At 39.2% G+C, this 27,992-nt stretch overlaps 2 protein-coding genes across 4 annotated transcripts; one reads left to right on the forward strand and one right to left on the reverse strand.

The window, feature by feature from the left end:
- Positions 1 to 1,497: 1,497 nt before the first annotated feature.
- vgll4a (vestigial-like family member 4a) lies at positions 1,498 to 9,694 on the reverse strand. Its single transcript, XM_037772818.1, has 6 exons — positions 9,523 to 9,694; positions 8,883 to 9,019; positions 7,003 to 7,165; positions 6,303 to 6,528; positions 4,042 to 4,156; positions 1,498 to 3,867 (listed from the first exon to the last, which is right to left on the reverse strand). Exons 2-6 carry the CDS (start codon positions 8,962 to 8,964, stop codon positions 3,668 to 3,670), a joined length of 786 nt encoding a protein of 261 aa, XP_037628746.1. The 5' UTR covers positions 8,965 to 9,019; positions 9,523 to 9,694; the 3' UTR covers positions 1,498 to 3,667.
- syn2a (synapsin IIa) lies at positions 9,578 to 27,945 on the forward strand. 3 transcript variants are annotated; one of them, XM_037772814.1, is made up of 13 exons: positions 9,578 to 9,714; positions 12,533 to 12,570; positions 13,609 to 13,957; positions 20,563 to 20,620; positions 20,724 to 20,815; positions 20,930 to 21,086; positions 21,193 to 21,282; positions 21,415 to 21,477; positions 21,643 to 21,785; positions 21,868 to 21,942; positions 22,058 to 22,160; positions 22,280 to 22,426; positions 24,370 to 26,528. In XM_037772814.1, exons 3-13 carry the CDS (start codon positions 13,617 to 13,619, stop codon positions 24,502 to 24,504), a joined length of 1,404 nt encoding a protein of 467 aa, XP_037628742.1. In that variant the 5' UTR covers positions 9,578 to 9,714; positions 12,533 to 12,570; positions 13,609 to 13,616; the 3' UTR covers positions 24,505 to 26,528. The 3 variants fall into 3 exon arrangements, with proteins under 3 accessions (XP_037628742.1, XP_037628743.1, XP_037628744.1); XM_037772815.1 differs by lacking the exons at positions 9,578 to 9,714; positions 12,533 to 12,570 and adding an exon at positions 13,304 to 13,403; XM_037772816.1 differs by lacking the exons at positions 9,578 to 9,714; positions 12,533 to 12,570 and adding an exon at positions 27,316 to 27,945 and having other exon boundaries at positions 13,422 to 13,957; positions 24,370 to 24,436.
- The last annotated feature ends 47 nt before the right edge of the window (positions 27,946 to 27,992 follow it).

Consider the following 27,992-nt stretch of genomic DNA (forward strand, 5'->3'; position numbering starts at 1 on the left):
TTCACGTTACTAACAGACACATTGAAGAAATGCTGCATCCGTATCAATCTTCCCAGAATGATGACGCTCGTGTCTTTTGTTTGATCTCCAGGGACTAAGAGAGTTTAGAGGAGCCTTAAGAGTGGTTTAAAAGCGCCATCTGCTGGTTTGGGAAAGATAAGTCAGCTAATCTCTGATCCTACTACAGCCTGGTTTTACAAGAATTATCAGTCATATTATCCCATTTCCATAATAACATAATAATGTGGAGGCTAAAGGCTTTCTAGGTCAATTCTTAAGTCTGAATCAAACGATCTCTCATCGCTGCCAATCCACCATTTTTCTCCCTTTAAAAGTAATGGAGCAATTACCCAGTCTTTTGTTACCATGACACCAAATCAACCAAATAACATCTATGGCCAACTGGGTCCAAAGAGGCTTCAAATGTACTGTCTGTCTGACGTCAGCTGCTCGTCGAGAACATGACGACTTGGACATAGAATTTATTACACAGCCATTAGGTAGAAATAGAAAGATATTAAACATACAGCTGTTTTGAGACTATTGTGTCAACAGGCGCTGGAAACATAAATGTGTGAATCAGAAGAAGCAAATAACTGCATGTGCATAACCTACGGATAGAGACAGCGGGCAAAGGGAGGGTGACTCACTAAACTAATATTAAAATATTCCAGTATTTAACTCTAAAGAGCAACAGCTTCTCCAGGATCACGTTTTCCAGCCTCCTCTACTTTATGTTTATCATAGCTGGTGACAAAACACTGGAAACACGACACAACTAGGCTGCTCCAGGAACATACGCAAACATCAGGCGCTGTCCCACATACTGTATTCACAGCTCACACTGAACATCTAAGGGACATTTGTCCAATGCTGGTCCCTCTGAGCCAAAGATGTCTGGCTAATATGTTGATAAATTACTTCATTTTGTAGCCGTGGCGACGCCTGTCTAATGAAAATAGAGAATGACTCCTGATTGCTTGGTTCAAAAAAGGAGTGCTCCAATCAGTGTAACCACCTCATTATTGACTCAAGTATCTGCAACATTGAAGTTGCAACAAAAAAGGTCTTGAGTTTTACAATTGACCAATATAGCAGCGCTATCATACGATTTGAGAGATGAGCAAAAGAAAACAATGCAGTAACACTGCCATTTATCTAGCTATCCACCCATCAGTGTTATTTTGGGACACTGTCTGCAAAGCCACTTGGATTAGAATGAATGTTGCCCCTGCCATTACTATTTTCACCTACTGGCTACCAACCACGACCTAGTAGCTAAGCTTTGACTAAAATGCAGGCCACAAGCCTTTATTTTTATAGGTGGATTTTTAAAAAAATGTTTTGAATGAACTGTTGAAATTGCTCATCAGGCAATTTGAGCAAAACTATCTTAAAAAAAGAAACCTTTTGTTATTGCAAGCTACAAACGTGCAAATAACACAATATAGAATGTGTCACATTTTATTTGGTAAAAAAATATGCAACGGGACAATGCAAAGGTAGGCATTTGTATGTTTATTTGGAAGAAATTAAGTACAAAACAGTGGCATTTTCTTCCAGAGAAATAAGGACAAAAGTGAACAAATGTTACTTTTTTTCTATGTGGATGACACCTGAAGCAGGACCCTTCTGTTTTTGAGATACAGGTAGTCTAAATATAGCAATTAAATAACAATGGACTAATACCCCAAACATATTACTGAAAAACCTACTTGTGTCAAACAAGCAGATTCCATGATAATCCCTAAAATCCACTAGAGTACACACAAAAAAGCTAAACAAACGGTTAGTACAGAAGTCTTTGACGCTGCACCGAGAAAGTCTTTGATCGAAAGACTGTTGTGTTCCTGCACTTATTCATCATCTGACACTTGTGGGAAAATAACCAACTCTTAGAAAGATTTTTTTTAAAAGGCATGGTTAGAAGATAATGAGCATCCATGCTACATATGAGTACACTACTCTCAATAGAAACAAAATATCTATGATCATTCCGCGCGGCGCAATGATAGTCTTATATGAGTAAAATATAAAGACAGGATAGTGTGTGTAACAATTTAAAAACTGTAGAATATTAATACAAATAGATGTTGTCATAGACAGTTAATTGACATACAAAACAAATCTGAATTTACAATACCATATCTTAATCAGTGTTGACAAATAAGGTTAGGCTACCATAAGTAGAGGATTTCAGAAGGGTGAGAAATTAATTCAAAAAAACATTTGTAACCCACTTGCACCTTTTTTCCGTGATAAAAGGAAGATTTTGGCAGCTCACACCATGACATTGTCTTGATTAAAAAAGGACAAGTGACTGATAAGTGTCAGGCAGTCATGGTGGGATGTTGATGCCTACTCGTGAATTAAGAACACCCATATTGCATGTGCATTCAAATCTTAGTTTTAAAAGGAAATCAAATGCTTTGTCACTGAAGCAGTGGAGACATCCTCTGTTGTTCTCATTAGAAAGAAACAAAATCAACGTTAGAATTGTGTTGTCGCCGTGTTTTGCCGAAAGTCCACATGAAACTATCGACGTGTTCAGAATAAATAAAGCCACTGCTAATAGACTGCTACCGAAGGTCAGATTTAGCTGTTTTCAGTCGTGTAGAAAGCTGTAGCATCCAGGTCCACAGAATAATAAGCAATATAGCCTTTTAAACTGCATTCAGACAACCTTGCCAGAGGCTGTGATTTGTAGATGGGTGCTAAGATATACACCTACATATAGTAATGAAAACCAGATACAAAAAATATATTGAGTACAACTGTACCAGCAGTGAGTATTTCTAAAATGTTACAGATAAAAAATAAATTCTGAGTAAATATATAGTATAGAATAAGGTTTGTAATAGAAACCAGCTATTTGAAACATGCTTTCTAGTTAGACACATCTACTATGATTGATATTAGTTTACTAAGGAATCAGCCACAGTGAGCATATAGACAGGAAACTAAAATAATTCAGTTAACAGTGGATAAGTCCAGTTCAGGATCATAAAGAAGACAAATTAGTCTAGTGTGTTCAGAAAGCAGAACGGGGGGGGGGAACCAGAGCCTTAATTGCATTATCACATATTCAAAACACAAGACGTATCTTGAACACATTAGTTCCAACTGAAACAGGTAACCCTGCTACCTAAACGGTCAGAAACGTAAAATGAGACCTGGCTGACTTTTTCAAGTAATATAGATTAAAAAAAAGTGTTGTGATTTTAGAGTGAAAAACAATAAAGACCAGATCTATGGCTTATATGTTGATGGGAAAGGCAGGGAAATTCTTTGGCTATCAAGGCAGGTAAAACAGAAGATGAGCCCCTAAACACTTTGTGAATCTCATTATCAATGCAAAATCAAAAAAAGAAATCTCTGATTGTACAGTTTCCACAACTAACAATGTTCACCCAACTACGCAATACTTCCTTTTCTTTTCTCCAATAAAAGAGACGTCGCCAATTTTTAGAGTACGAATCTGAGCCGAGTGTTCTAATAAAAGGTTGACCTCGAGGTCCACAAGGGAACAGCCTATGTGAGCACCATATGTCTTACATTGTTCTTGGTTAGGGGGAGTTGATGCTTGGCAAGAAATGACAGCGAGCAATCTCCACTCTCATGTGCAAAACACTAAGAGAAGTGGTTCTAATGTTTACTCCCCTCTGCCTCATGGGTCTGCGTCTGGGGTTTGATGACCCCCGTCTTTAGCCTTGATTTGGAGCCAGGCATCGCCCAGCGCCTTGGCAAAGTGGTCGTCCACTGAACCTGTGATGGACACTGAGTTGGACACAGGCTCCGCTTCTTTGTAGTTTGATCCAAGGCTGCGACGGAAGTGCTCCTCAATCACAGGATCACATTCTGTGTTAGCTAAAACAACATTATGAGGGGAGGAAGGAGACCAAAAACCTGGTTAGTACCAAGCACGTAATGTATAAAAATATCACACTAATATATATCACACTAATATATATATATATATATATATATATATAAAAATAAGCATTAGATTACACGTTGCGTATTGAAATGACCGTCGCTTACCGTTGGTCTTCATCGGATCAGTAGGTGGGCTGGGTGAACAGCCATTCATGTGGCAGTGCGAGAGGTTACAATTGCGGTTGCTCGCAGGGGCACAGGTAATCACAGAGGGACGATTCTATAGGTGGAAAAAATACACACAATCAGCTAACACAGGCACAGTACTATGTAGGGTTTGGTAACATAAAAAAATACTCTACACTTCAACACTGCTTAATATTTTGTCTAATATTTGTCCAGAAATTTTTAATAAAGACAAATCTACTGTTTAACTAAAATGAGAATTCTACAATCTCTGAATATATAAACACAGAGATGAATGTCTATAACAGATTTAAAGAGGCAATCCCTCTTTAAGATTTCGGTCCTGGCTGATTTGGTGACACCCTGTTTACTAGTGGTAACAGCAAATGTGGTTTAATACTACAGGTCCCAGAATACTGGGGGGCAGCAAAACAAACTATTGTTGAGAGTCTGCGAACAGCTAAAGTGAAAGTAGTTGGTTACCTCACTGAGAAGTTGTAGATGTGTCGCCTGCAGCTCTTCATCTAACAGCTCACTGTTGCTGCTACTTCTTGTTCCATTACTCCTTGCAATATTTAAAACTGATCCACTGTCAAAAAAATGACGAAATTGACGGTCGTCTTGTTTTGTAGACCGTTTTTTTAATGAACGACAACGGTCAAGCTCACTGACAAACACGTTTCATTAACTGTGACTGCTTCATAATAAAAGTCAACTCTGGTTTCGCCACTTGCATGCTTTTAATGTGAAACAGCAGAAGTAGGAAATGTTTGGTTTGCATCAGCAGTTTGTAATATAGCAAATTTCTAAATATTGCAATACTTTATCAGTGGGCCATAGGCTCAATCTCCATTGTGTTACCTCATTCAGCGATAGATAGTGACTTAACAGACAATTTAAATGAAAATCTTCGAAATTATTACTTTAAGGTAAATACAGAAAAGCTTTGTATGTGAAGACAGCCATCGACATTAATCTGTATGGTGAAAGTCAAACATGGTAAGAAGCCTCAGGGAGACGCAGTTTTGAGTGGAGAACTTCTTTCAGCATCTGCACAATTAGTTGTGCAACATAATGACAATGATTTTAATATTCTTTTTTTGCGTAAGACCTCTACAGTATTTTCAATGCACTAAATTGTTTTGTTTATTTTTAGGAAGTAAATAACATGTAAGCACACCCCGTGTCATCTGTGGTTAATTGTGGCATTGAATCTGAGCTGGTTATTTCATTTTAAAAAAGGAAACCCTGTTATCTTTGCAGTCAGTGTAATTCCTGTTACACTCATATTTTCTGTATTGTTGCTTGTAATAAAATGCAACTTTCAAACAAGGTCAGTGTTTCAAAAAACAAAACTTACATCATGCACTGCACATATCTCAATAACATCTAGAATGGTGGTTCATCAAAAAAGAGAAAATGTATGTGACAGCTTAACAAAAGTAGGACCAAGGATGCGAACTATAAGAGATGAGAAGCATCAACAAGGTGAATTATCACGCTACAGCCCACGCGGTCACAAATTTGGGGTGGCAAGCAGACATTCAGTCAGGTGCACCAGCTCAAAAATGTATGTGCACCCAAAAAAATTTCACCGCACCTTTTGGCGCCACAATTAACATTTCAAGCGTTACCTTTTCTGTCAGGTCCAACACACATTGGTCATTTCTTAACACATTGTGTGTAAATTATTTTAAACAGGAATAAAAAGGTGCAGATAAATGTTTTTTGAGTCAAATGAGGCCATCTCCACCAAAAATGTTGGATCAGAGAATTGATATTCAATACCATTTCTCAATACCACAGTGAAAAATGTACACAAAATTGAGGGCATAAAGTTTTTGATTTTTATCAAAAGATAAATATCAGTGTGTGTCTCAACTCACTGTCGAAGAGAGGAGAGAGCAGAAAGCGCAGCTGGTACCCGTGTATCAATACCGCAGAAAAGGAGAATTGAAACTGTTTCAAATATTCAGTATCGATATGTATTCATACTTCGATATTTTTTGACAGCACTACAGGAAGTAGGGGGTCCAACCACATGCTTACATATTACATTTGTAGTGTGTTTGAGCGACAGAAAGAGAGAGAGAGATGGGCTCAGAGCAGATCAGCTGTTTGGCAATCATCACAGCAGAGAAAAAAATTTGTGATAAAGTTGTCTTGTTTTTGCCCCCTACCCAAAGTGAAAGCTTAGTGCTTTCATTCTCGTCACTGTGAAGTGTTAGAAGTTGACGTACCTGCTGCCGCTCGACAGTCCCACTAATGACAGACCTCTCTCTGGTCCCGACTCCAATGTCGTGGCTGCTTTTGGTCAGAGCCAGAGGCTGGTCTACAGCATAGCTAGAAATGGAAGCATACAGGTGGTTTCCATGGAGACCGTTGGAGGTGGATGTAATGTGCTCCACAGGAGTGTGACCGAGGCTCCAGTGCTCATTATGATTGTCTCCAGCAGAGGGACGGGCCCTAAACAAAGAGAGTACAAATTAAACATATACCACCAACAGTTTCACCTATTCATAGACAATTCATACACCAGCTGTCGCATCTCATGTCTAGGAAAAGATGACAACACACAGTGTAGACTGGGCTTACGCTCTTGTTTGTCTTTTTTAGTGTGCAGCCCATTTGTCGTTGTAAGCATTTCTCAGAATTACTTAAAGATGATATGCATGATTTTCCTCCTGAAGACTTTGTTGTGCTGGTAATCTAACAAAGTTGTCTCTTAAAATCATGACACTTTACAGCCTGAAGGTAGTATTTGCATTCCACCAGAGTTAATGCTGTAAGGTTATGTTCAGACCTTTGTTTCATAATCTCAAACTGTGCCATTTGAGGCTGACTTGTTTCACTGTTCTTTGACTTGATCAATAAATACAATTTGTAGAGGATTTTTTTCCTCAATAACAATTTATGCTTTAATTTCTGAAGGGAACTTACAGCTGAGTGGCAAACAATCTGCTCATTTTGGTCATGTGGTCCTCATCACAGTTGATTCGGTCGTCCATTTGTTCTTCGCCATACTTCCGTTTGCTTGGGCAGTGTGGAGGAGGCCCGGTTATGTTGGACATAGCATTGGGCAGGGAGGGTGTCCTGGACTCATCTGTGGGAAAGTAATCGGCAGAACAAATAATCTAATTATATTTAGATTCTAGCAACAAGTACATAACTCCACATTGAACATAAACTACTACAGTTTAATACGTCTACATTTATTGCATCATGACCATTTGTATAAAAAAATAAATAAAAAAAAAACCCTCCCCTAAACGGTTAATTAATGTAACTTGGCCAGGGCATACATTCAAGCAATCACTGATTAACCACATTTACGGTTTCAGTAAACCAATGGTTGGCCTGGAGAGAATAAAGCAGAAAACTGTTTATTTATGTGCATTTTGTTTTGTCGTGTCAACATAAAAATGATTGGGGAAAAAGCAACTAAACTGTGATCCAGATTACCCCGCTGACATCCCAAATATGGAAAGGCGAGGACTTTGTTTAGTCTTCAGAGATGGAATTGATTTCTAAAGGCCGCTTTAAAAAGTCAAGTCAATTGAGCAATGAACAAGGGAGTCATTTACTTCTGGCGTAAAACCACTTTCTAAAAATGATTAAATTGAGTGTACAAAAACAACTACATAACTATTTGTGTGGAATATGACCTCCCCATAGGCTCAAAGTCTGACACATCTGCATCAAATAAAGAAACATTTGCAATGTTTGCTGTTATTGTTCTGGACTATATATGAATGAATGAAAGACTTTATTTCAAAACATAAAAATAAATAAATAAATACAGATACAAAATAATAACAAACAAAACAAGAGTAATAGTGTCCGAAAAGGAGTAGGTAGAAGTAAAACTTATATTTCCCTACCTCTTTCTCACTTCTCCTCTAATAACTCATATGTCATAGAATGATAATATAATATATAAACTATCCCAGATTTATTTACATCCCAAATTAAATATATGAACAGCATCCCAAGTTTATTTACAACCCACATATCCCTCCAGAGTTAAAGTAGATATAAACCAACCCATAACGCAACTCTTATCACAACTCTTCCTCATCCATATACCTCCCAAAAATATATTTTTTGTATAGCTTTTTAAAGTGATTTATATTTGTGCTCCGCTTCAACCCATCACCTAACCCATTCCACAAATCCACGCCACAGACTGAAATACACATACTCTTCTTTGTTGTACGAACACAATGCTTTTTAAAATTAAATTTTCCTCTTAAATTATAACCCCCTTCCTGTCACAAAACATTTTTTGAATATTGCCCAGAAGTGAATTATTTCTTGCTTTGAACATAATTATTGCGGTTTTAAATTTGACCAAATCCATGAATTTCAATGCATGTGACTTTAAAAACAGTGTGTTCCCTATATCCCACATTATTTACTATCCTGATTGCTCTCTTTTGTAGTATGCATAATGGTTGTAAGTTGCTTTTATAAGTGTAACCCCAAATCATATACAAATACTTGTGGGTAGTTAGGTCTGGGTGCAGTTTCTAACATGCTTAATTAGAGTGTTTGAGGAAAAGGACAGATAATGTGTCATGTATGGTAGTATTTCCAGTATATGGTTATCCACTTTATCCCCAGATGAGTTAAACCTTATACATAACAAAGTTGTGTGCTTGACTCCAGCCACAGTGTTAGTCAAAGCAAACGTCAGTCTCAAACCAAAACACTGAGACATTTACATGCATGTTGGTAATTAGGGAAACCGTAGCAACGTGTAGCTCCACAAATAAGTTAAATAAACACACATTACAACACTGAATGAATGTGAAACTAACCTTCGTAGTGCAGTCTCCCGATGTTATTGTTCATCTTGTCCATGAACTGAGAGTTCAACAGGTCCATGCTAGTGAAGAGCATTTACACCAACAGGCTAGCTGCTAACATCGAGGTTAGCAAGATGCAAAGGTATATCCTAAAGAAGAGAGAGAATCAGATATTAAACTTGCTTTACACTTGAAGCAATGTAATGGAGACTAGTGTTCAGTTGACGTTAGCGGTTTGGTGGCTAGCAGCTAAGCTAAACACTCTGCTAACTAAAGTCGCTTTAAACACCTACTTCTTACTGCCACGTGTGAGATAAAGAGGTAACAGACTAATAAGGACTGGTGGTGATAGTTAACATTAGTAACATAGTGTTACAGTTAGTTAGCTAACTGTTCTCGTAGTTGCAGGAGCTAACACATTAGCTACTAAAGTTAGCATTAGCAGCTAGTTAGCAGTTAGGCTAAACTTTGAATGCTAGTTCAGTTAGCTTAAAGGTCTCCGGGGCAACCAGCAGAAACATGAATAACCGTTTAACTTAACGTTAAAGTTACACTTTAAATACTCAGTGATAACTTACTTTACTCAGCGGATTTATGTCCAGCAAACTAAAGTTTCAAAGTAGTTTAAACCTTGAAAGTTAAAGTTACTCACTTCATCGACAGAGTTAGCTCGTTACAGCCACAACATCAACATCAGCAGCAGCAGCAGCAGCAACAGGCGACCTCGGCTCGTCCAGAGACCAGCTCGCCCTCACGCACTTTAACACCGCAGCACTGCAGACACAAAGAGGAGCGAGGCCCTAGTGGAGACCAGGAGAACGGCGTGAGGACATCCAGCTACAAGGTGCTTTTATTCTCTAGGCTGTAAATACTTTAATTGGCTATTAATCACTATATGGAGGTCTGTCTATCAATACACAGTATAAACCTAGCTGCTACACTGCTCTGCAGGAGTTTACTTCAGCTAACACAAAACTGTTAATTATTTAATTATACCATAACAAAAGTTTGACTCCAACTCCTTATCAACTAGACAAAGCACGTTTTGTTTTTTTACTTTACTTATATTTAAACTATACATATATATAGTTTAAATATAAGTAAAGTATATATACTTTATATAAATATATATATATATATATATATATATATATAGTTTAAATATAAGTAAAATATATATACTTTATATGTATATATATAGTTTAAATATAAGTAAAGTATATATACTTTATATATATATATTTTAAATATAAGTAAAATATATATACTTTATATATATAAATAGTTTAAATATAAGTAAAATATATATACTTTATATGTATATATATAGTTTAAATATAAGTAAAATATATATACTTTATATGTATATATATAGTTTAAATATAAGTAAAATATATATACTTTATATATATATAGTTTAAATATAAGTAAAGTATATACTTTATATATATATATATATAGTTTAAATATAAGTAAAATATATATACTTTATATATATAAATAGTTTAAATATGAGTAAAGTATATATACTTTATATAAATATATATATATATATATATAGTTTAAATATAAGTAAAATATATATACTTTATATATATAAATAGTTTAAATATGAGTAAAGTATATATACTTTATATATATATATATATGTATATATATAGTTTAAATATAAGTAAAGTAAAAAAACAAAAACAAAACATGCTTTGTTTAGTTGATAAGGAGTTGGAGTCAACTATCTGGACTATCTGCATCTACCTGCAACCACCTCTCCTAACTACTGGTGCACTTTAAACTTTAAACTCACTTTACACTACATCCCATATACCATTTTATAGACTGCACATATTACATTTATTTATTGTACACTACATTTTTTTATTGACGGACGGTACACGCTATGTCCATTCACTATTTTCATTCACTATGTATATTCTGTATTTCTATTTATTGTTTTATAATGTTTTTGTACATCTGTACCTCTGTATCTGAGCTTTGCTGCTTTAACACCTGAATTCCCCCCAGGGGATTAATAAAGGTTCATCTTATCTTATCTTATCATATCTTACTTGTAAATTACATAAATATAAACCTTTCTCTGAGCAGCTGTAAATAACACAAATGTATTTATTGATCATCTGTGATGTTCGTTCATTATGTTGCATCTTTAACCGTCTCTTTCCAATACATGGCCCTCTTAGATAGGCAGGACAATATGCAACTCTCCCTGTGGTCGCCATACATTAAGACATAACCACTTGTATGTGCCATTACCTGTCCTGCACATACAATATTTTGCAATGATTTTCACAACATAACAGCACAATGCAAGGAGCTGATCAGCATCCTGACGGCAGCACAGAGACCATTCACTATCGCTGTACTGTTGGATTTTCACATCTTCATCACTGTACAGATCTTCTCATTTAGCCTAAACATCTGATTTATCATTTCAGCCAAGTGGAGGTTGATTTAGATGTTCACTACACCACTACTACCAGCTGATGTCACCCTAGTATCCATGCATAACATTCAGCACATGATGCAGCTTTTCTCAAGCCAATATACAAAGTACAATTTTAGACTGTCCTCATCACTGTCTGTCATTACCAATACTCAAAAAGAAAATGAGACACCCAGGTCCTGTTTCCAAGGATATTCAGTCAAGACGGCTTGCACCCCATCTTCATCCTCTTCATACTGTACATTATAAAGAGTGCAACACACACCATGCATAGCCTTTATTTATATATCACAAAGTCACAAATTTGCCTCAACAGGCTTTAAAACCCTCTGTCATTAAATCCTAGATTCAATTAAGGACAAACTCCACATCCTCTAACAGGAAAAATAAAACAGTTATGCAGCAGATGTTGTGTATGAAGAGTAATCAGGCAGAGTGACAGTAAAATTACAATATGGAGAAACAGAATGACAATATTATAGTGCCAACATACCAAGCTGTAATTAGAGTTTGTCGCTGTCATGGTTTCAACAAAACTCCACTATTAATGTGAAGCTCGGCTTCGACAAATATTATTATTATTATTATTATTATTATTATAGGAGAATTTAATGTTTTATTACCAATTCCCTCTTCTGTTGCATTTGCTAGAATCATAAAATTCACTAGAAAACAACAAATAATAACAAATTTTGTATATTTGTGCAACATTAGGTTTACAAATAATAGCAGTAAAGTCATGCAAAGCCAATTTGGACAAAATATTTACTTATTTAAATATTTACTCCACATTTAAAAGGATACAACAAATTCAAGGATATATTTAGAAGACAATTAAATATTGGTCATTTATTTAAAGTGTCAACCAGTCCATACAAAATACAGCTTACTGTATGTACTATATGTTTGAGTCTTTTTGTGCAAGTAGCTTGATGCTATATTTACCATAATTGATCTAATTACCTATTATCCAAGTAGCCTGGAGAGCCTGTGCCTGTCAGTGTAGTTTAAATCTCCTGATTCCCGAGGGAGTGGTTAACCTGTGGACCAGATTTCAATGACGTGATGGCACCAGTCAACTAGTACTTTTAGCTTTATGGTTGTTTGGTAGAAAAATATTCATGCTGAGAAATAAAAATTTCATTGCCTTTGTATTAAAATGTATAAATCTGTAGATTGAGTCCATGTTTGTGTGTTTCAGATTTGTGTGAACTGTGCAGCGCCTTGACCAGACTGCTGGTGAGTGAGTTATTGACGAGTTATTGATTTTATTGATCTGTTTCCTGGAGTATTTTCAAAATGTATTGGAGTCATGGTGGTGTGATGGTTTCATCACACAGCTTTAGCTCCTTCTATATTCTCATTGTATATACCAATTAAAACATGTTAGAGCAGCTTATTAATGCATTATAAGGAGGAATACCAGTGGCAGAATGTAGCAGAATTTTGCAAAAAAAAAGTTTTGTTTTTGCAAAATGGAATTGTTCATAAATGCTTTTTGCAAAGATGTCTTTTCAGCATAATTTATGATAATTAGCAGGTAATTTAGTACAGAATAAATATTTTAACCTGAGCTTTTGGGCTATCAAAAACAGGGAGGTAAAGCATGTCTTGTTGGCAATTGTAATAAGTAAAATCAGTATATATGGGTTGATAAATCAATTAAGAGAGAGGGTTTACTGCCTGTCTCAAGGGGCTGCTGCTTTCGCTTCTCCTCTCATTCAACATTGCCCACTAGTCCAAACAGCCATTTTAGATTTCATGGCTGCATATCATGCACACACAGAAATGCTTTGCATGGACAGAGGGCAAAGAAAACACAGGGAACAGAGGGGGCCAGAGGAAGGCGACCATGATGTAGTACTCTGTATACCCTCTAGCACTTACACTGGAAACCCCTCTATATTAAATACTGTGGTTCAGAAAAGCATGACGCCTGTGAGGCAGTAGAAAATGGGGGAGGGGGAGGGAAGGCAGACACGCCAGTGAGAGTGGAGAGAGGAGAGAGGAGAGAGGAGGAAGAGGAGAGGCACAGCCGGAGCATCATTTGCAATGCTGGAGGAAAGCACAGGGTAAGGGGATTGGTTGAGGGAGAGTGTAGCGTCACTGCCAGTGAGGGGGAGCTCTTAAGGATGCTCCGCTGAACAGGGTGGGAATACAGTCGCTGGGAGTTTGCATTTAGAGCTCAGCCATTATCAGCTGTACACAGGGACTCCTCTGCAGAATCGTTTTCCACACCTGGTGCTCGTTGACTCTTCTTCTTCTCCTCTTCTCCAGCTGCAGCCATGAATTACTTGCGTCGGCGTCTCTCGGACAGCACGTTCATCTCCAACCTGCCCAATGGCTACATGACAGACCTCCAGAGGCCTGACAACGCTCAGCCTGCTCCACCTGCCTCCACCACCCCTGCCAAGTCTCCTACAACCGGCCCTACACCTCCAGCCACTTCCCCTGCTCCGGAGAGGAAACCCCCGACGTCTCAGTCCACCGGGGCGGGCTTCTTTAGCTCCATCACCAACGTGGTTAAGCAGACAGCTGCCTCAGCAGGGCTAGTGGAGCAGACCCAAGTCACGACGTCTAAGAAGTTCAAGATTCTCCTGGTAATTGACGAACCACAGCAGGAGTGGTAAGACAATATGTTGCTCTACTAAGTCATCTTTATGGGCTACAGTATTGTTTGATTGCTCATCCTTAATGATGATTTTCTCCACATGATCCCTTTGAATGTAGTAGTTAGGTAAGGGTTAAAGAAGCACTGAAACAACATGTATCATGCACCCTGCAGCTGTGAATGGGCACTGCTGCTGTGGTTTGATGGTACAGCATGCCAGTGCTACAGAAAATACAAAGAGGCAGCCAATACTTAAGCAAATGGGGTCCATTAATTCTCAGAAGTAATGACATTACACCAAGATAGATGCTTTTTATTTTCCTCTATCTTGTCTGTTGTAAGATTTTTCTCTTGTTTTGTTGCACATATTGGAGAAATACAAAGTAGGGTTTATGACAGCTGCCAAAGAATGGTCCATTAACTCTAATTATTGATAATATTGCCCTGTAACGTGACATTTTTGCCATTCTTAGAAATAGATATTCCACAGGTTGTGCATTATTGGAAATATATATCATTTCTCTGGAAGTAGACTAAATACTGCAGTGCTTTCCCTCCATCAATGGGGTTTCCCCCTGCTCTCTCTGATAGGAGATCACGTGACATGCCCTGCACTAACGTGCACTAACGGCGCATGGTGCATAGGCTTCCATTAGTTGATCATGCAGGTGGTGTGCAGTACATAGGTAAGTATGAAAAAAAAAAATATCATCATCCACACGGTTATATTTCTCATCCCGCTGGGAGAAAGGACCATTGTGTCATTAATGTTAAGAGCGGGCTTACATTAAGGCATTTAAGCTGTTACACTGACAGTCAGTGTCCTGGGGGATCTTACTCAAAAGGTAGCTTAAAACAAGCATCTCTGTCAGTCAAACTGTGGGGAGGAATTAAAGCGCTCTAAACGAGTATGCACACGGATTTAGAGGAAACTTATTTTGAGACTGATATCTTGTCGAAAAAGTAAAGAATATGGTAATTCTATCACCACATGATCAACACTTGTTTACACAGCTGACATATTTTCCACAGCAGTGTGTGTGTGCTAGAGCTGTGCAGCTGGATATCCCACACATTTATACAATTCATCTTTCTATTGCATAGAAGTTATAGACATTATCAGTTGCCACCGAGAGATAAAAAGCAGGAAACCGAAACTCTATAATGCCTTACTTTTGTATTCTTTTTTCATATCGCAATACAAGTGAGCAAAACAAACAAATAAAACATGACACGGCAAAGACAAGCGGGATAACTAGACTCAAACAAACAGAGCAAAGGGGGGAGACAGTATTAACCAAAGGGAGATAGAAAGGTAAATATGAAAAGATAATATTAACAAAACTACAATGTTCCCTGGTTGCATCTCTGGTTGGGCTGGGGGGGGGGTCAGGTCAGAATTTTAAGTATTTATTTCTATTTATTTCTATTTGATAATGCCTTTCTAATGTACAGCGCAAAGACACTACTTTCACACTGGATGGTATGTGACTCTTTGGTCTATCCCGAGGCATGGAATTAAATCTACATCCCCCTTCTTTAAGCATTGGACAGGATCACAATATTTGGTGGTTATATCTGATTTGAACTACATTAATTCCTGAAAATGACCTACAGTAAACAGTAAAGCTGTTTTTTTTACAGAACAAGGAAACATACCAGACTAGACCATCTATGCAGGGTGTCATGTTGTATACATGGGTGTCACATCAAGGTTAATATGTTGTGTGTATCTGATGGCGGTGGCGAGACGTTTTGACATTTTACATTGATTAAGATACATATATATACATATACAGCTGAATTTAATTGAGTATTCTTAAGAAATTTCCCTTAAAACACACCAAATCACACAAATATAAGTAGGTCTGCTTGGCTAATTCAGGTAGCCTTGCAGGATCCACTACTTATCCTGTTTATGTGTACAGGACTAGCCATTTATATAACAAAGCCGTTGATCAATATTAATAAGATCAGTCCCCCGTCAGCGGGACGGATGCCAGCCTCATGCGCTCACTTGTTCCACATTTGTTGCGAGTGGAAAGGATGCTGCTTGCTGAGGAATAAGGACTCAGTTTTGGCAGAGGAACACAATATAATACATTAAACTAAAACCCACGTCATTCATCAAAGGTCATTCCTATTAAGAATATTGAGTAGGTTGGGCCGGGAGTGAGATGATGTCTCACACTCCATCGTCCTCGCTGTCGGTATTTAACAATATCTGATATGTATTTGATAAAAAAAAATTTCAAGTGGTTTCCTGCTCCGACTTTATTTCTGTTGCCCTATGCAGTTTATTCAATATAACGTTAGATCATTGTGTTCATGAGCTCTGTAGACTAGTATCGGTGTCTCGCTTCATATATCTGGTAGTACACATCCACTCGAGAGAAACAGACGAAATAACTCTTTCAAAGGGCTTGCTCTGTCTGAGTGCTACATCTATTTTTCATGGCTGCTCAGTATCACAGAGTGGGGCGATGAAAATGATTTTTCACCAGGGTTGGTTTGTTTGTTTTGCTTTTGTGTGACCTTTCACCCTGTGGTTGTATGTCACCATCGCAGTACAAATCAATTACTCAGGGTAGTGCAGGTCTGCTTCATTCACATCCAGTGTTCTGTAGCTTATAGGTGTTGATGTAGTGCCACTGTTTTGGACTATTACCTGTAACATAAAGAAACGAATATCACATTGAGAATATTTCGGAGGAGAAAGCTTCAGAAAAGGAACGCGACATGCTTTGTATTCAGCTCTCACAGAGACGGGACGAAAAACATAAAAATTATAGCTGTTGGCAAGCTGCAAGAAGATGAAATGTGTCTTTATATTCATGCAGGTTTTGCTGAGTACCTAATATTCTCTGTAATGTAGGCACACCTTGAGTCTGACGGCTTGTTTATGTGCTATATCTCATTGTTCGATGGGCTGTTTCAAGACTTTTTTTTTTTGTACGCCGCCGCAAATGAAAGCCAGAGCGATGAGTGCTGGTGGCCCCAAGACACAGAATGAAATCAGGAAAGAGTTCTCCAGACTAATTACATCTGGCAGGACGCTCAGACATCAACATCTATTTTTCAGATAAAATGAGTCAAATCTCAGATGATATATATATATATATAGTTATATGTGAATATGTACAGTATATGTTGCAAGGATTTTGTGTAAAAATAATATATTTTCTATTATCATGGCACCACCGACATTGACATTTACCATACTGTCTATTAGTGTAGTAGTCAAGACCACCTAAACTGAGACCAAGACAAGACCAAGACCAGACCAGTGCGAGTCCCACACTACATGACACACTAACAATAAAATGTGGAACATGCAAATTCCTCAAATTAATCTGAAAGATCCACATCCTCATAAAAACACCGACAGAAAACAAATGAAGATTCCTCTTCATCCACCTCTTTTATTGCCATATCTACTATATATGTGTGTATGTGTATGTGCACCATGACAAATGTCTTGATAAAATAATCAAAAGGCGTTGCAGAAATGAATTTTATGTGTGGGAATTTTGATTTTTGTCTATCATAATCACTATATATCATAATGATGTTAACAAATAGCACAGGCAATTTAGTGATATCTCCGCAGTTGTGGTCTTGACCGGTCTTGAAATACAATCCAGTGTCCTCTTCCAGACCAAGACCGATCTCGAGTACTACAACACTACTGTCTATATAATTTGTTACCATTACATTATTTATAAAATATATAATTGTGTGTAATCCTTCATATTTTATATCCTTCAACATTACAATGAATAATTGAATTCTAGGTGTTGTAGAGAAAAAACATTGACCATTACTTACAGTCTGTAAAATAACTAAAGGTGTCATTGACATTAACACCTATCCAGCAACAAATGAGGATTATTTTAGTGTCTGATATGCTTTTATTATTACACGTTTGTTACTGAGAGCTTGAACAAATAGTAAAAATTTCAGAAGCCTCTAAATGTGAAATGTCCTGCAATTTTAGAATCAGCTATATAAAAAAAACAGAGGTCATTAGTTTGGACAAGTATCTGAATAAGGACTTTGTTGTGTAACAGGTTGTGTTAAGCAGAATAATGAACTGTAGGATAAAGAGTGTAGATATAATCATAGTGATTTCCAGAGTCAGAGCACATATAGAGACAGAAACCCTCCGTCATTCAGCCAGCGTTTTTACTCGTTAGTTGAAGCCACCAGTCATCCAGAGAGGTTTGTTTTGTGCCAGGAGTACTGGGCTATAAATTGCTCTTGTGACAGGAGGAGCAGATGTTCCACCGTCTTACTTTATCAGACTAATGGCCAACATGTGCTGCTCCCTTATTCTCTCCATAATGTCACTCAGTGTAAAGTAAAGGTTCCTTTTACTGAGTCACAATGTTCCAAATTACAAAAATACATACAGCATATTTAACTGGAGTCAGAACAGGGATGCTTTGTACTGTGGGCTTAACCTTCTTCAAACATTACCCACATGTGAGAGTGAATGTTAAGCAGGCTAAATGATGAGACATTAAAATTCAGCACGGACTCCCGCTAACCAAGCCTCTCGGGTGTATCATCTGAATGAAAAATTATTTCACGGCAATGTATGTGATTTGGCAATTTGAGAACCTGCAAACATTAATGAAGTCACTTCTTTTTTTTTATTGTCTGTATTGTCTTAGTTACTCTAGAAATCACGAGACAGGAACACATTGTTTTTTTTGTCTTAATTGGTTTCTCATCTCATCTTTAATTCAAGTCAGGACTACCCATATTGATTATTACAAATGAATGATCCAAGTAAACATCTTCTCAGTGAGCAGTTAGGCACAGCGCCCAGAGGCTGTAACTCCAGCTTTAAAGACAGTACATTAGAAGGGGAATGGCATAAAATATTGCTAATATATAACAATAATGTCCTTTGTTTTTGGATGAAAGTCAACACAAGAGAAGCTGGTTACTGTCAAATACTAATGCATATTAATGCATCCTCTTTGAACGTGTAGCTTCTATGCTCAGTATGCTGAGCAGGGCTGTGCGCAGTGATACAGCATCAAACATAACACTACTCCCCGTGCTGACAAAGATTACAATTTGAATGGCAAAATGAAGTCAGAGGCTTTTTTCATGCCTGTGTTTGTTTCTCGGGGTCGTGTTTTGGAAACACTGTCTCCGTCTACAGTCCGTATTGACTCAGAGCATTCATCACAACGCAGCGCAGGCTTTTCATTTTCCCAGATATAGGAGCGGTGATTCATATTTTAATGCTTGTTTACCTCCACAGCCAAATAGTTCCCTGTGCCCCAATTAGATATGGGAATGAATTATTCACTCGCTAAATTGGCAGGGAGTGCAGGGTACGTGACAGCAGGGGGATACGAAGTAAGAGGAAGTGAGAACTCCACAGTATGTCGTCTAAATATATCAACACAGCCATACTGAAACATGGACATGGTACAAATCCTATTTGGATAAAGGTTTCACAATGTTCTGCCGTTTACTCCACTGTTACACTGCTGTAGGTGGAGCTGTGGGAAGGAAACCAGAAATTGAAGGGAAGGGATCTTTTTTGGGCCACCATTAGTATTGATTTACTGTAGATCACCACAGTAGTTTCTACTGGCAGAGCTTATGTTGTCAGTTCCCAGCCCCGGCACATCAGTACAGGAAAAAAGCCAAAGAAATCAAACACGCTGTTAACACGACAATCGTTGTGTGGCTCCTGCAGCTTTCATCTCCGTGTGGTGTCAGTGTATAGACACTGATCCATCTTTATCTTAAATCCCATTGCAAAAGAGTTCCACTTCACCAGTGATCCAAAGGGGGAAAAGAATTAAAGGTGAAATTTTTTTATTCGGAGCCAGAAAAACCAGAGACTCTCTCTGTTTTAAAAAAGTGCTGAATCACAAGTCGTGAAAAGTGGAGCCGTTGCCTGAATAGGAATGTTACCTCTCTGCGTCGTCCTTTATTAACCCCGCTGTGTGTTAGGCTTGCCTTTAAAAATGATGCCACCTGGAAAAGTGTTGTAATATTTTATCGCCGTCCTTTCTGCCAGATTGAAGGGAAGAAGTGTTAGAGAGGCTGTTTGTCAGCAGTTTGAAGAGCGTGAAAAGGGAACATTTGTCTACTCTGTGCTAGGGTGACCAGATCCCAACAAACCAAATGTGGGACAACGAGTATGTTTGTGTGGGACAATGTGGGACACGTTACCAAGGCTGAGAGGTAGTCTACAATTTTGATGTAATGTCTAACTTAAAAAATAAACATTGACAGCAAACACAGTCCCATGATGACAGCCTTCCCTGCTTTCTTCACAGCCATTGGATAAAAAACAGATCTTACAAAAGTGTCTGTCCTGCAGTGGTTTGACTTTTGAAAACTAGAGCCGATGAAAATGTGGGACATCGTCTCAATATGTGGGACGTGGGACAAGGGATAAAAATGCTGTGCAATCCCTCGTAAAATGGGACACCTGGTCACCCTACTCTGTGCTGTATTTATACTCAACAAAGTCATATTCCAGGTTGTTGTAAAGTCATTTATTTTTAAACACATCTCTATTTTTGGAATCCTTATTCTGTTATTACATGAAGTTAATACATCGTTTGTGTTTCTGTTTTAACCAGGGCCAAATTATTCCGGGGAAAGAAACTTCATGGGGAATATGACATCAAAGTGGAGCAGGTACCTCTCTCCAAGCCAGTGCTAGATCCATTTTAAGCACTTCTGTAAAGAGTTGTTGAAGTCCTCTGTCCTCATATGCTTCTCTAATCATCGTTCTCCTCAGGCTGAATTCAACGAGATCAACGTTGTGGCTCATGCCAACGGGAGCTGCAACGTTAACATGCAAGTTCTCAGAAACGGTACCAAGGTCATCAGGTGAGACACATCCACCCAAAGTCATAAACTAGTATAGTTTTAATCAACAGTGAAGTTGTGCATTTCTCCTGGTCAGATTTTTGTCACATGTCTGCAATAACTTTTATTTTCCAGGTCATTCAAGCCAGATTTTGTCCTCATTCGTCAACACGCCTTCAGTATGACCCAGAATGAAGATTTCCGCAACCTGATCATCGGTCTGCAGTATGGAGGCGTCCCATGCATCAACTCGCTTGAGTCCATCTACAACCTGTGTGACAAGCCGTGGGCGGTAGGCACTCAGCAGCCAGGAAGAGCTTTTTAGATAAATGTACTTTGTTCTGTGACATTATTTATAAAAAATCATATCTGATTCATTTGCCTTTTTATGTGTCCAGTTTGCCCAGCTTATCAACACCCACAGGAAGCTGGGTTCAGACAAGTTCCCTCTGATCGAGCAGACCTTTTACCCAAACTACAAGGAGATGGTGAGAACCCACTTTCTGCTGTCTACAAAGATCATTTCAGAATTTATGTTTGACATAAAACAAAACATTGGTTGCTAATTTGCAAATATAAGATGACATGATATGAGGCGGAATATAACTTTCTTACTTTAGGTAAGCATGCCATCATTCCCGGTTGTTGTGAAGATTGGACATGCCCACTCCGGTATCGGAAAGGTATGGAGATTTGTCTTCTTACAGTATGAAAGAAATGCAACAATTTGTTTTTCTATGTATGTTGCTTTTGTTTGGTAACTTAAGACATATTAAATATGAGTCAATTAAGTTGCAGATGCCTCTTTAAATCTCTCTTTCCTTCTCTGTGTCTGTTTTTGTGTACAGGTGAAGGTGGACAATCACAGTAAGTTCCAGGACATAGCCAGCGTCGTGGCTCTTACCCAGACGTACACCACCACAGAGCCTCTCATCGACTCCAAGTACGACATCAGAATCCAGAAGATCGGAACCGACTACAAAGCTTACATGTAGGTACACTTATCTCACTTCAAATTCACATGAATGAGAAACAAAAGTGTTGTAATGTGTGTGCTTAATAACACGGTGCAGGAGAACATCTATATCTGGTAACTGGAAGACCAATACTGGCTCAGCTATGCTCGAACAGGTGGCCATGACTGAAAGGTGAGTGTTAAACAAGAATCCTACACAATACAATACAAAGACATACATGTGATAATCAAACCGTCATCATACTGCCACTGGTTTTGAGTCATTTATTGATTTTGTTTTTGTGTAGGTACAAGCTGTGGGTCGACACATGCTCGGAGATTTTCGGGGGTCTGGATATTTGCGCAGTCAAAGCCATTCACGGGAAAGATGGCAGAGATTTCATCACAGAGGTAAAGCTTTTCCTTACGGTTCAAGTATTTCTATACATCAGCCAAAATTAATGTGACATATGTGTCGACATCCTCTTTCTCTCCATCTGCTATATAACCATCCTCCATGTGGCACACAGGTGGTGGGCTCCGCCATGCCCCTGGTGGGGGAGCACCAGGCCGAGGACAGGCAGCTCATCGCTGACATGGTGCTGGCAGAAATGAACCGGGTTGTAGAGAAGGAAGCTAACGCTCCCCAGAGACCCACCACCATACAGCCATCCCAGGTATAGTAACACACAGGCACTGAGATCAGAAACATGAGGCCTGTGTTAGTTTAGTATCATTGTTAAAGGTACAGCGTGTAGCATTTAGCAGAACTATTAATAACTATGTTTTCATTAGTGTATAATCACCTGAAACTAAGAATCATTGTGTTTTTGTTAGCTGAGAATGAGTCCTTCATATCTACATAGGGAGCGGGTCCTCTTCTGGGAATCCGCCATGTTGCTCCACCATGTTGCTACAGTAGCCCAGAACGGACAAACCAAACTCTGGCACTAGAGAGTCTTTCACATATTTAGGTGACCTGAAGGCCACCGTAGTTCTCCAACACACTTGTGAAACTGTGGTAATGTGAGACGCAGAGTGCAAAACCGTGGTACTGCCAGCCGCCGTCTGACTTCCGTTGCTCCTAAAGTAGTGTTATTATGGTAAGGATGGACTCTGAGCTAGGCGAACGCCATCACCACAGTTTTGCACTCAGTGGTTCTCTTTACCACAGTCTTGGAAAGGGAAGAGTGAGCGGTGGGGTACTCAATTGGTTGCAATCTGCAACTTCCATTTAATATACTATCAATTAATTTTTTTATTATTTATTTTCTAAGTGTCACTTAGTGACAAGTCTCTTCGAAATTGCGTGGAAGTGAGTGACAGTGCCTAAGGAGTGGCAGACCGGGGTGGTGGTTCCCTTGTTCAGGAAGGGGGACCAGAGAGTGTATGCCAATTACAGGGGTATCACCCTACTCAGCCTTCCTGGTAAAGTCTACTCCAAGGTGCTGGAAAGGAGGGTTCGGCCGATAGTCGAACCTCGAATCGAAAAAGGAACAATGCGGATTCCGTCCTGGCCGTGGAACAACGGACCAGCTCTTCACTCTCGCAAGGATCCTGGAGGGGGCCTGGGAGTATGCCTATCCAGTCTACATGTGTTTTGTGGACTTGGAGAAGGCGTATGACCAGGTCCCCCGGGAGATACTGTTGGAGCTGCTGCGGGAGCATGGGGTGAGGGGGACACGTCTTAGGGCCATCCAATATATGTACGCCCAAAGCGAGAGCTGTGTTCGGGTTTTCGACAGTAAGTTGGACTCATTTCCGGTGGGGGTTGGCCTCTGCCAGGGCTGCGCTTTGTCACCATCCTGTTCGTGATATTCCTCCCCGGCATCTTCGGTCTGTCACCTCCAGCACTCACTGGAACAGTTCGCAGCCGAGTGTGAAGCTACTGGGATGAGGATCAGCACCTCTAAACCTGAGGCCATGGTTCTCAGCAGGAAACCGATGGATTGCCTACTCCGGGTAGGGAATGAGTCCTTACCCCAAGTGAAGGAGTTCAAGTACCTCGGGGTCTTGTTCGCGAGTGAGGGGACGATGTAACGTGAGATTGGTCGGAGAATCTGAGCAGCGGGGGCGGTATTGCATTCGCTTTACTGCATCGTTGTGACGAAAAGAGAGCTGAGCCGGAAGGCAAAGCTCTTGATCTACCGCTCAATCTTCGTTCCTACTCTCACCTATGGTCATTAAGGCTGGGTCATGACCGAAAGAACTAGAACGCGGGTACAAGCGGCCGAAATATGTTTTCTCAGGATGGTGGCTGGCGTCTCCCTTAGAGATGGGGTGAGAAGCTCACTCCTTTGCGTTGAAAGGAGCCAGCTAAGGTGGTTCGGGCATCTGGTAAGGATGCCCCCTGGGTGCCTCCCTAGGGAGATGTTCCAGGCACGACCAGCTGGTAGGAGGCCACAGGGAAGACCCAAGACTAGGTGGAGAGATTATATCTCCACACTGGCCTGGGAACGGCTCGGTATCCCCCAGTCAGAGCTGGTTAATGTGGCCCTGAGAAAGGGAAGTTTGGGGTCCCCTGCTGGAACTGTTTCCCCCGCGACCCGACCCCAGATAAGCGGTTGAAGATGAGTATGAGTATGAGTATTTTCTAAGTTATTTCTTTGTCTTTTTTCAGGGAACTGGCCAGAAGGGAGAGATCATTGGCGAACCCACTAAAAACGGCGCCGGGCACCCGCCTCAAGGTTGTCTGCAGTACATTCTCGACTGTAATGGCGTTGCAGTGGGTCCAAAACCAGTCCAGGCCAACTGAGTCACCCAGGAGAAAGTGGGGGAAGTGTCAAAGTCTAGATAACAACGACGTACCTTAGCTGACCACAAGCGCAGACGTGTGTGTGGATGCTAACATAGCTAGAATCAGATCTTGGTGACGTGAGCTCGGTGCAGCTGGGTGCTTGCCTGGACTGTGTTTTTAACTCTATGCAGTGTCAAAATGTACTGTCTACTTGTTGACCTGTTGATTTGTGTGCTTGTATAGGTCACCTATGTTTCAGTGGCTTTTTCTTTGGGGCTGTTGTTGATGATGTAAAAAGCAGATTGTGCCTAGACTGAGTTCAGTGCTGCTCTGTGTTCGACCCAGCTATGAGTCTTTTATTTGCCCCCTTACCCCCGTTTTCTGTTCTCTATTTTGGTGTGTACCTTTAGATATTGTTCAAACTGTGGACTATCGTGCAGTTTGAAGTTTGTGTATATCTCGATATGTATACAGTACGTGAGTGTGTATGGCTGTAGTGGTGATTATTTTCATACTAATACTAATACATATATTTATTTTTGTTTTTGCATGATTGATACAAAGGAAGGTGCAAGTCGGTTATCAATGTCTGATCAACATCGTTGGTTTTACCCCAGCTGTGTTCCCTGTGATTCATGCATTGTGAATGTGTCATAAGTAATGCATATTATACCAGTTCCACATGCAGGATACATGTATTCATTACCAAACATGCATTAACATGGTGTGCATACACATACAATAGAGTCGTACAGTATGTGGCCTTTCTTAGAGGTAATTATTTTCATCTATATTGTCACCAGAAAATAGATTATTTAAAGTGTAGGATACTAATAGATGGACACATAATAAATATTAAAAATTAGTCTATTAAAGATTTTATTATGTAGGATGTTGTGCAGGCGTCTGCACACACAACTTAAATATATTTATATAATTTTGAACCAAAGAATAAATGATTTACTTTCAGTCAGTCTTTGCACTCCAGTAACCCACAATGTAAATACCAGCGAGGGGACTGTTACTACTGCAGTGTGTATTCTCACCAGAGAACAGCGTTCCAAGACAGTACTTGTGTTTTCAAATAGCCGGTTGTAAATCACACACCGGTGAACTATTCAAATTGTTGTTGTCTTTTTGCGTCCGCTTTTGTGGCGGCATGACGTTACGGCTGATAATGAGAAGATGTATAATGTATGAATCTGCCATGTAAATGCTACATAAATGCCCCCCTTTACACTGGATATTGGCTATCATGGTGGTGTTGCCATGACAACAATGTAAGTGCTCTGAGGTTGAGTGTGGATGTGTTTCTACCATTCAAAGATTCAACACTCTTCCTGTGATGAAAAGTGCAATATAGATCTTTGTTTTTTAGTTTGAGATCAGATCTTCCATCGAGTTAATTCAAAAAGCTATATAGCCATCCACAATTTTAAAACCTTTTTTTACATAAATGTCACAATCACTCGGTTGTTGTCGAGTGGCTTTCGTGGAGGCCATTTCATATATCTAATACCCTAAATGGTGAAACAGCTAAAACGCAACCAAATCAACTGTAAAAAGAAATCTGTACCGTTTTCCAACACTTTATTTGTTACTATACTATCAAATATGTTCAGCAAGCTCTGTGTGCAGTTCTTTTTCCAAGTTGTATAAAGTGCCATTGTATCTGTGAGCGTATCCTTGTAAAAGCCATGCCTGAGGCTTTATGGGTGTGTTGTTCTGTTTAATAGGAAATATGCCATGGCATTGATCTCCAAGGGAGAAGCGTGCAGAGGAACCCCGGCTGCATGGTTACACCTTGGTTCAGTGATCGTGATTGAATGTCTATTTGGCCACTGTGTGTTGAGGTGAAACGTATATCTTCAGACCTGCAGGACTGTAACCGTTAAGGGACGTGGTAACATGCTAAGTATATGTACTTTTAAAACCGGTGTTGGACTGTTTAAATCAAGATCAGAGTACAATATATTGTGGAAAAAACTCCATTCTGGATACTTCCCCTCTGTCACTGGCAATAAAGCTTCCTTTGCAATATATGTTTGGTGTGTGTGTGTGTGATGTTGTGAGTATTTCTTAAGGAAACACAAGAATATTACAGGTTTTATCTAATATGCAATGAGGTGAGGAGGCCATACACACTGTACTGCACACACTGCATTGCTTCCAATGCATGAAGCGATATCTGTATTGTGGTAATGTCTTCCCTCTGCTTTGTTTGTGCCTTTATTGTGTGGTGTCCTGTATTTGCGTCAGATCAATAAATCTATAAGAATATGCAAAACTACATATGAACATACTAACACCATATTTTAAACTTTCATCCATCATTCTGTTTTCATAGCTAAGGTGGTAAGAATATCATTATAAATATCTCTTGTGCTGAAACTAGGGGGCCCAGAGGAACCCCAAGGATTTCTTTCACAAACGCCTGCTCCAAAGTTGACCCTCAAATCTCCTGCAAAGGATGTAAAGCCACGGGTCAGCCCGGCAGCACTGCTTTCTCAGTCTGTGAACCAAGACACTCTAACATCCTGAGCTACAGCAGTCTCTGCTGGTAGAGTAGGCCACTGAGCAGAAGTAAGAATTAATCGCTTTAGCTGTCCAAAATCAAATAAGGACCCTAGCTATTTGAATTGTTCAAGCAGGAGGTGTTTCTATTTTTTTTTTGTCTTTCCAAATTACATGCATGAGGGCAGCATGATATCAAAAACTCCTCTATGACAGCGTCAAAAAAACATTATACTCTAAGCATCATAAAAGTAGTATGAGTGTATATCTTGACTCCTTCTGCACACACAAAGTCACCATTCTCTTGTCTTTCAGCAAATCCCTGATCAGAGCCTTTGGTCTGAGAGACACATCTGTTCTCCACACTGAAGACACGGTGAACACTGAGAGCGTCCACAATTTGAGGAAGTCCTTTGGAAGTCTGTTCTCTGAATAAAGAAGCTTTATTTTAGATGATTCCACAACTGCATGTTTGCTTAGCTGTACAGGAAATAGTGAATATATTAGGTATTCTGTCAATGAAATAATAATGAACCAAGTTGTAAGGTGAATGTCTTTACAAATGAGATGTTTTAAAACTGCTCCAAGAATAATGATTAGTATTTTTGACTTGTAATTGCTTCACTAGAAATGTATTTTTTTTTAGTTGTATACTGTCTGGTACTCACCGTTTGAACAGTTTACCGTAAATTGTGGTTATAGTGGTTAAATACTGTGAACTTAATAGTGGTTGTAGTGTATTTTACTTTAGACCAATGGAGAAAGACCTACTGGGTGGCTGTGGCTCAAGGTGTAGAGCGGGTCATCCTTTAATTACAGGTTGGCGGTTCGATCCCTGGCTCTGCATGTCGTAGTATCCTTTAGAAAGTCACTGAACCTCAAGTCGCTCCATTATATGTATGTACCTGTATGTGATGACAAGAATAAAGTTTAAGTTTTGTTGGATCTAGATTATATGTTTATTTAGTCTTCTCATTAAAACCAAAAAGCTG

Source organism: Sebastes umbrosus, chromosome 6 (genome assembly GCF_015220745.1).
Source record: "Sebastes umbrosus isolate fSebUmb1 chromosome 6, fSebUmb1.pri, whole genome shotgun sequence".
Classification (NCBI taxonomy): domain Eukaryota; kingdom Metazoa; phylum Chordata; class Actinopteri; order Perciformes; family Sebastidae; genus Sebastes; species Sebastes umbrosus.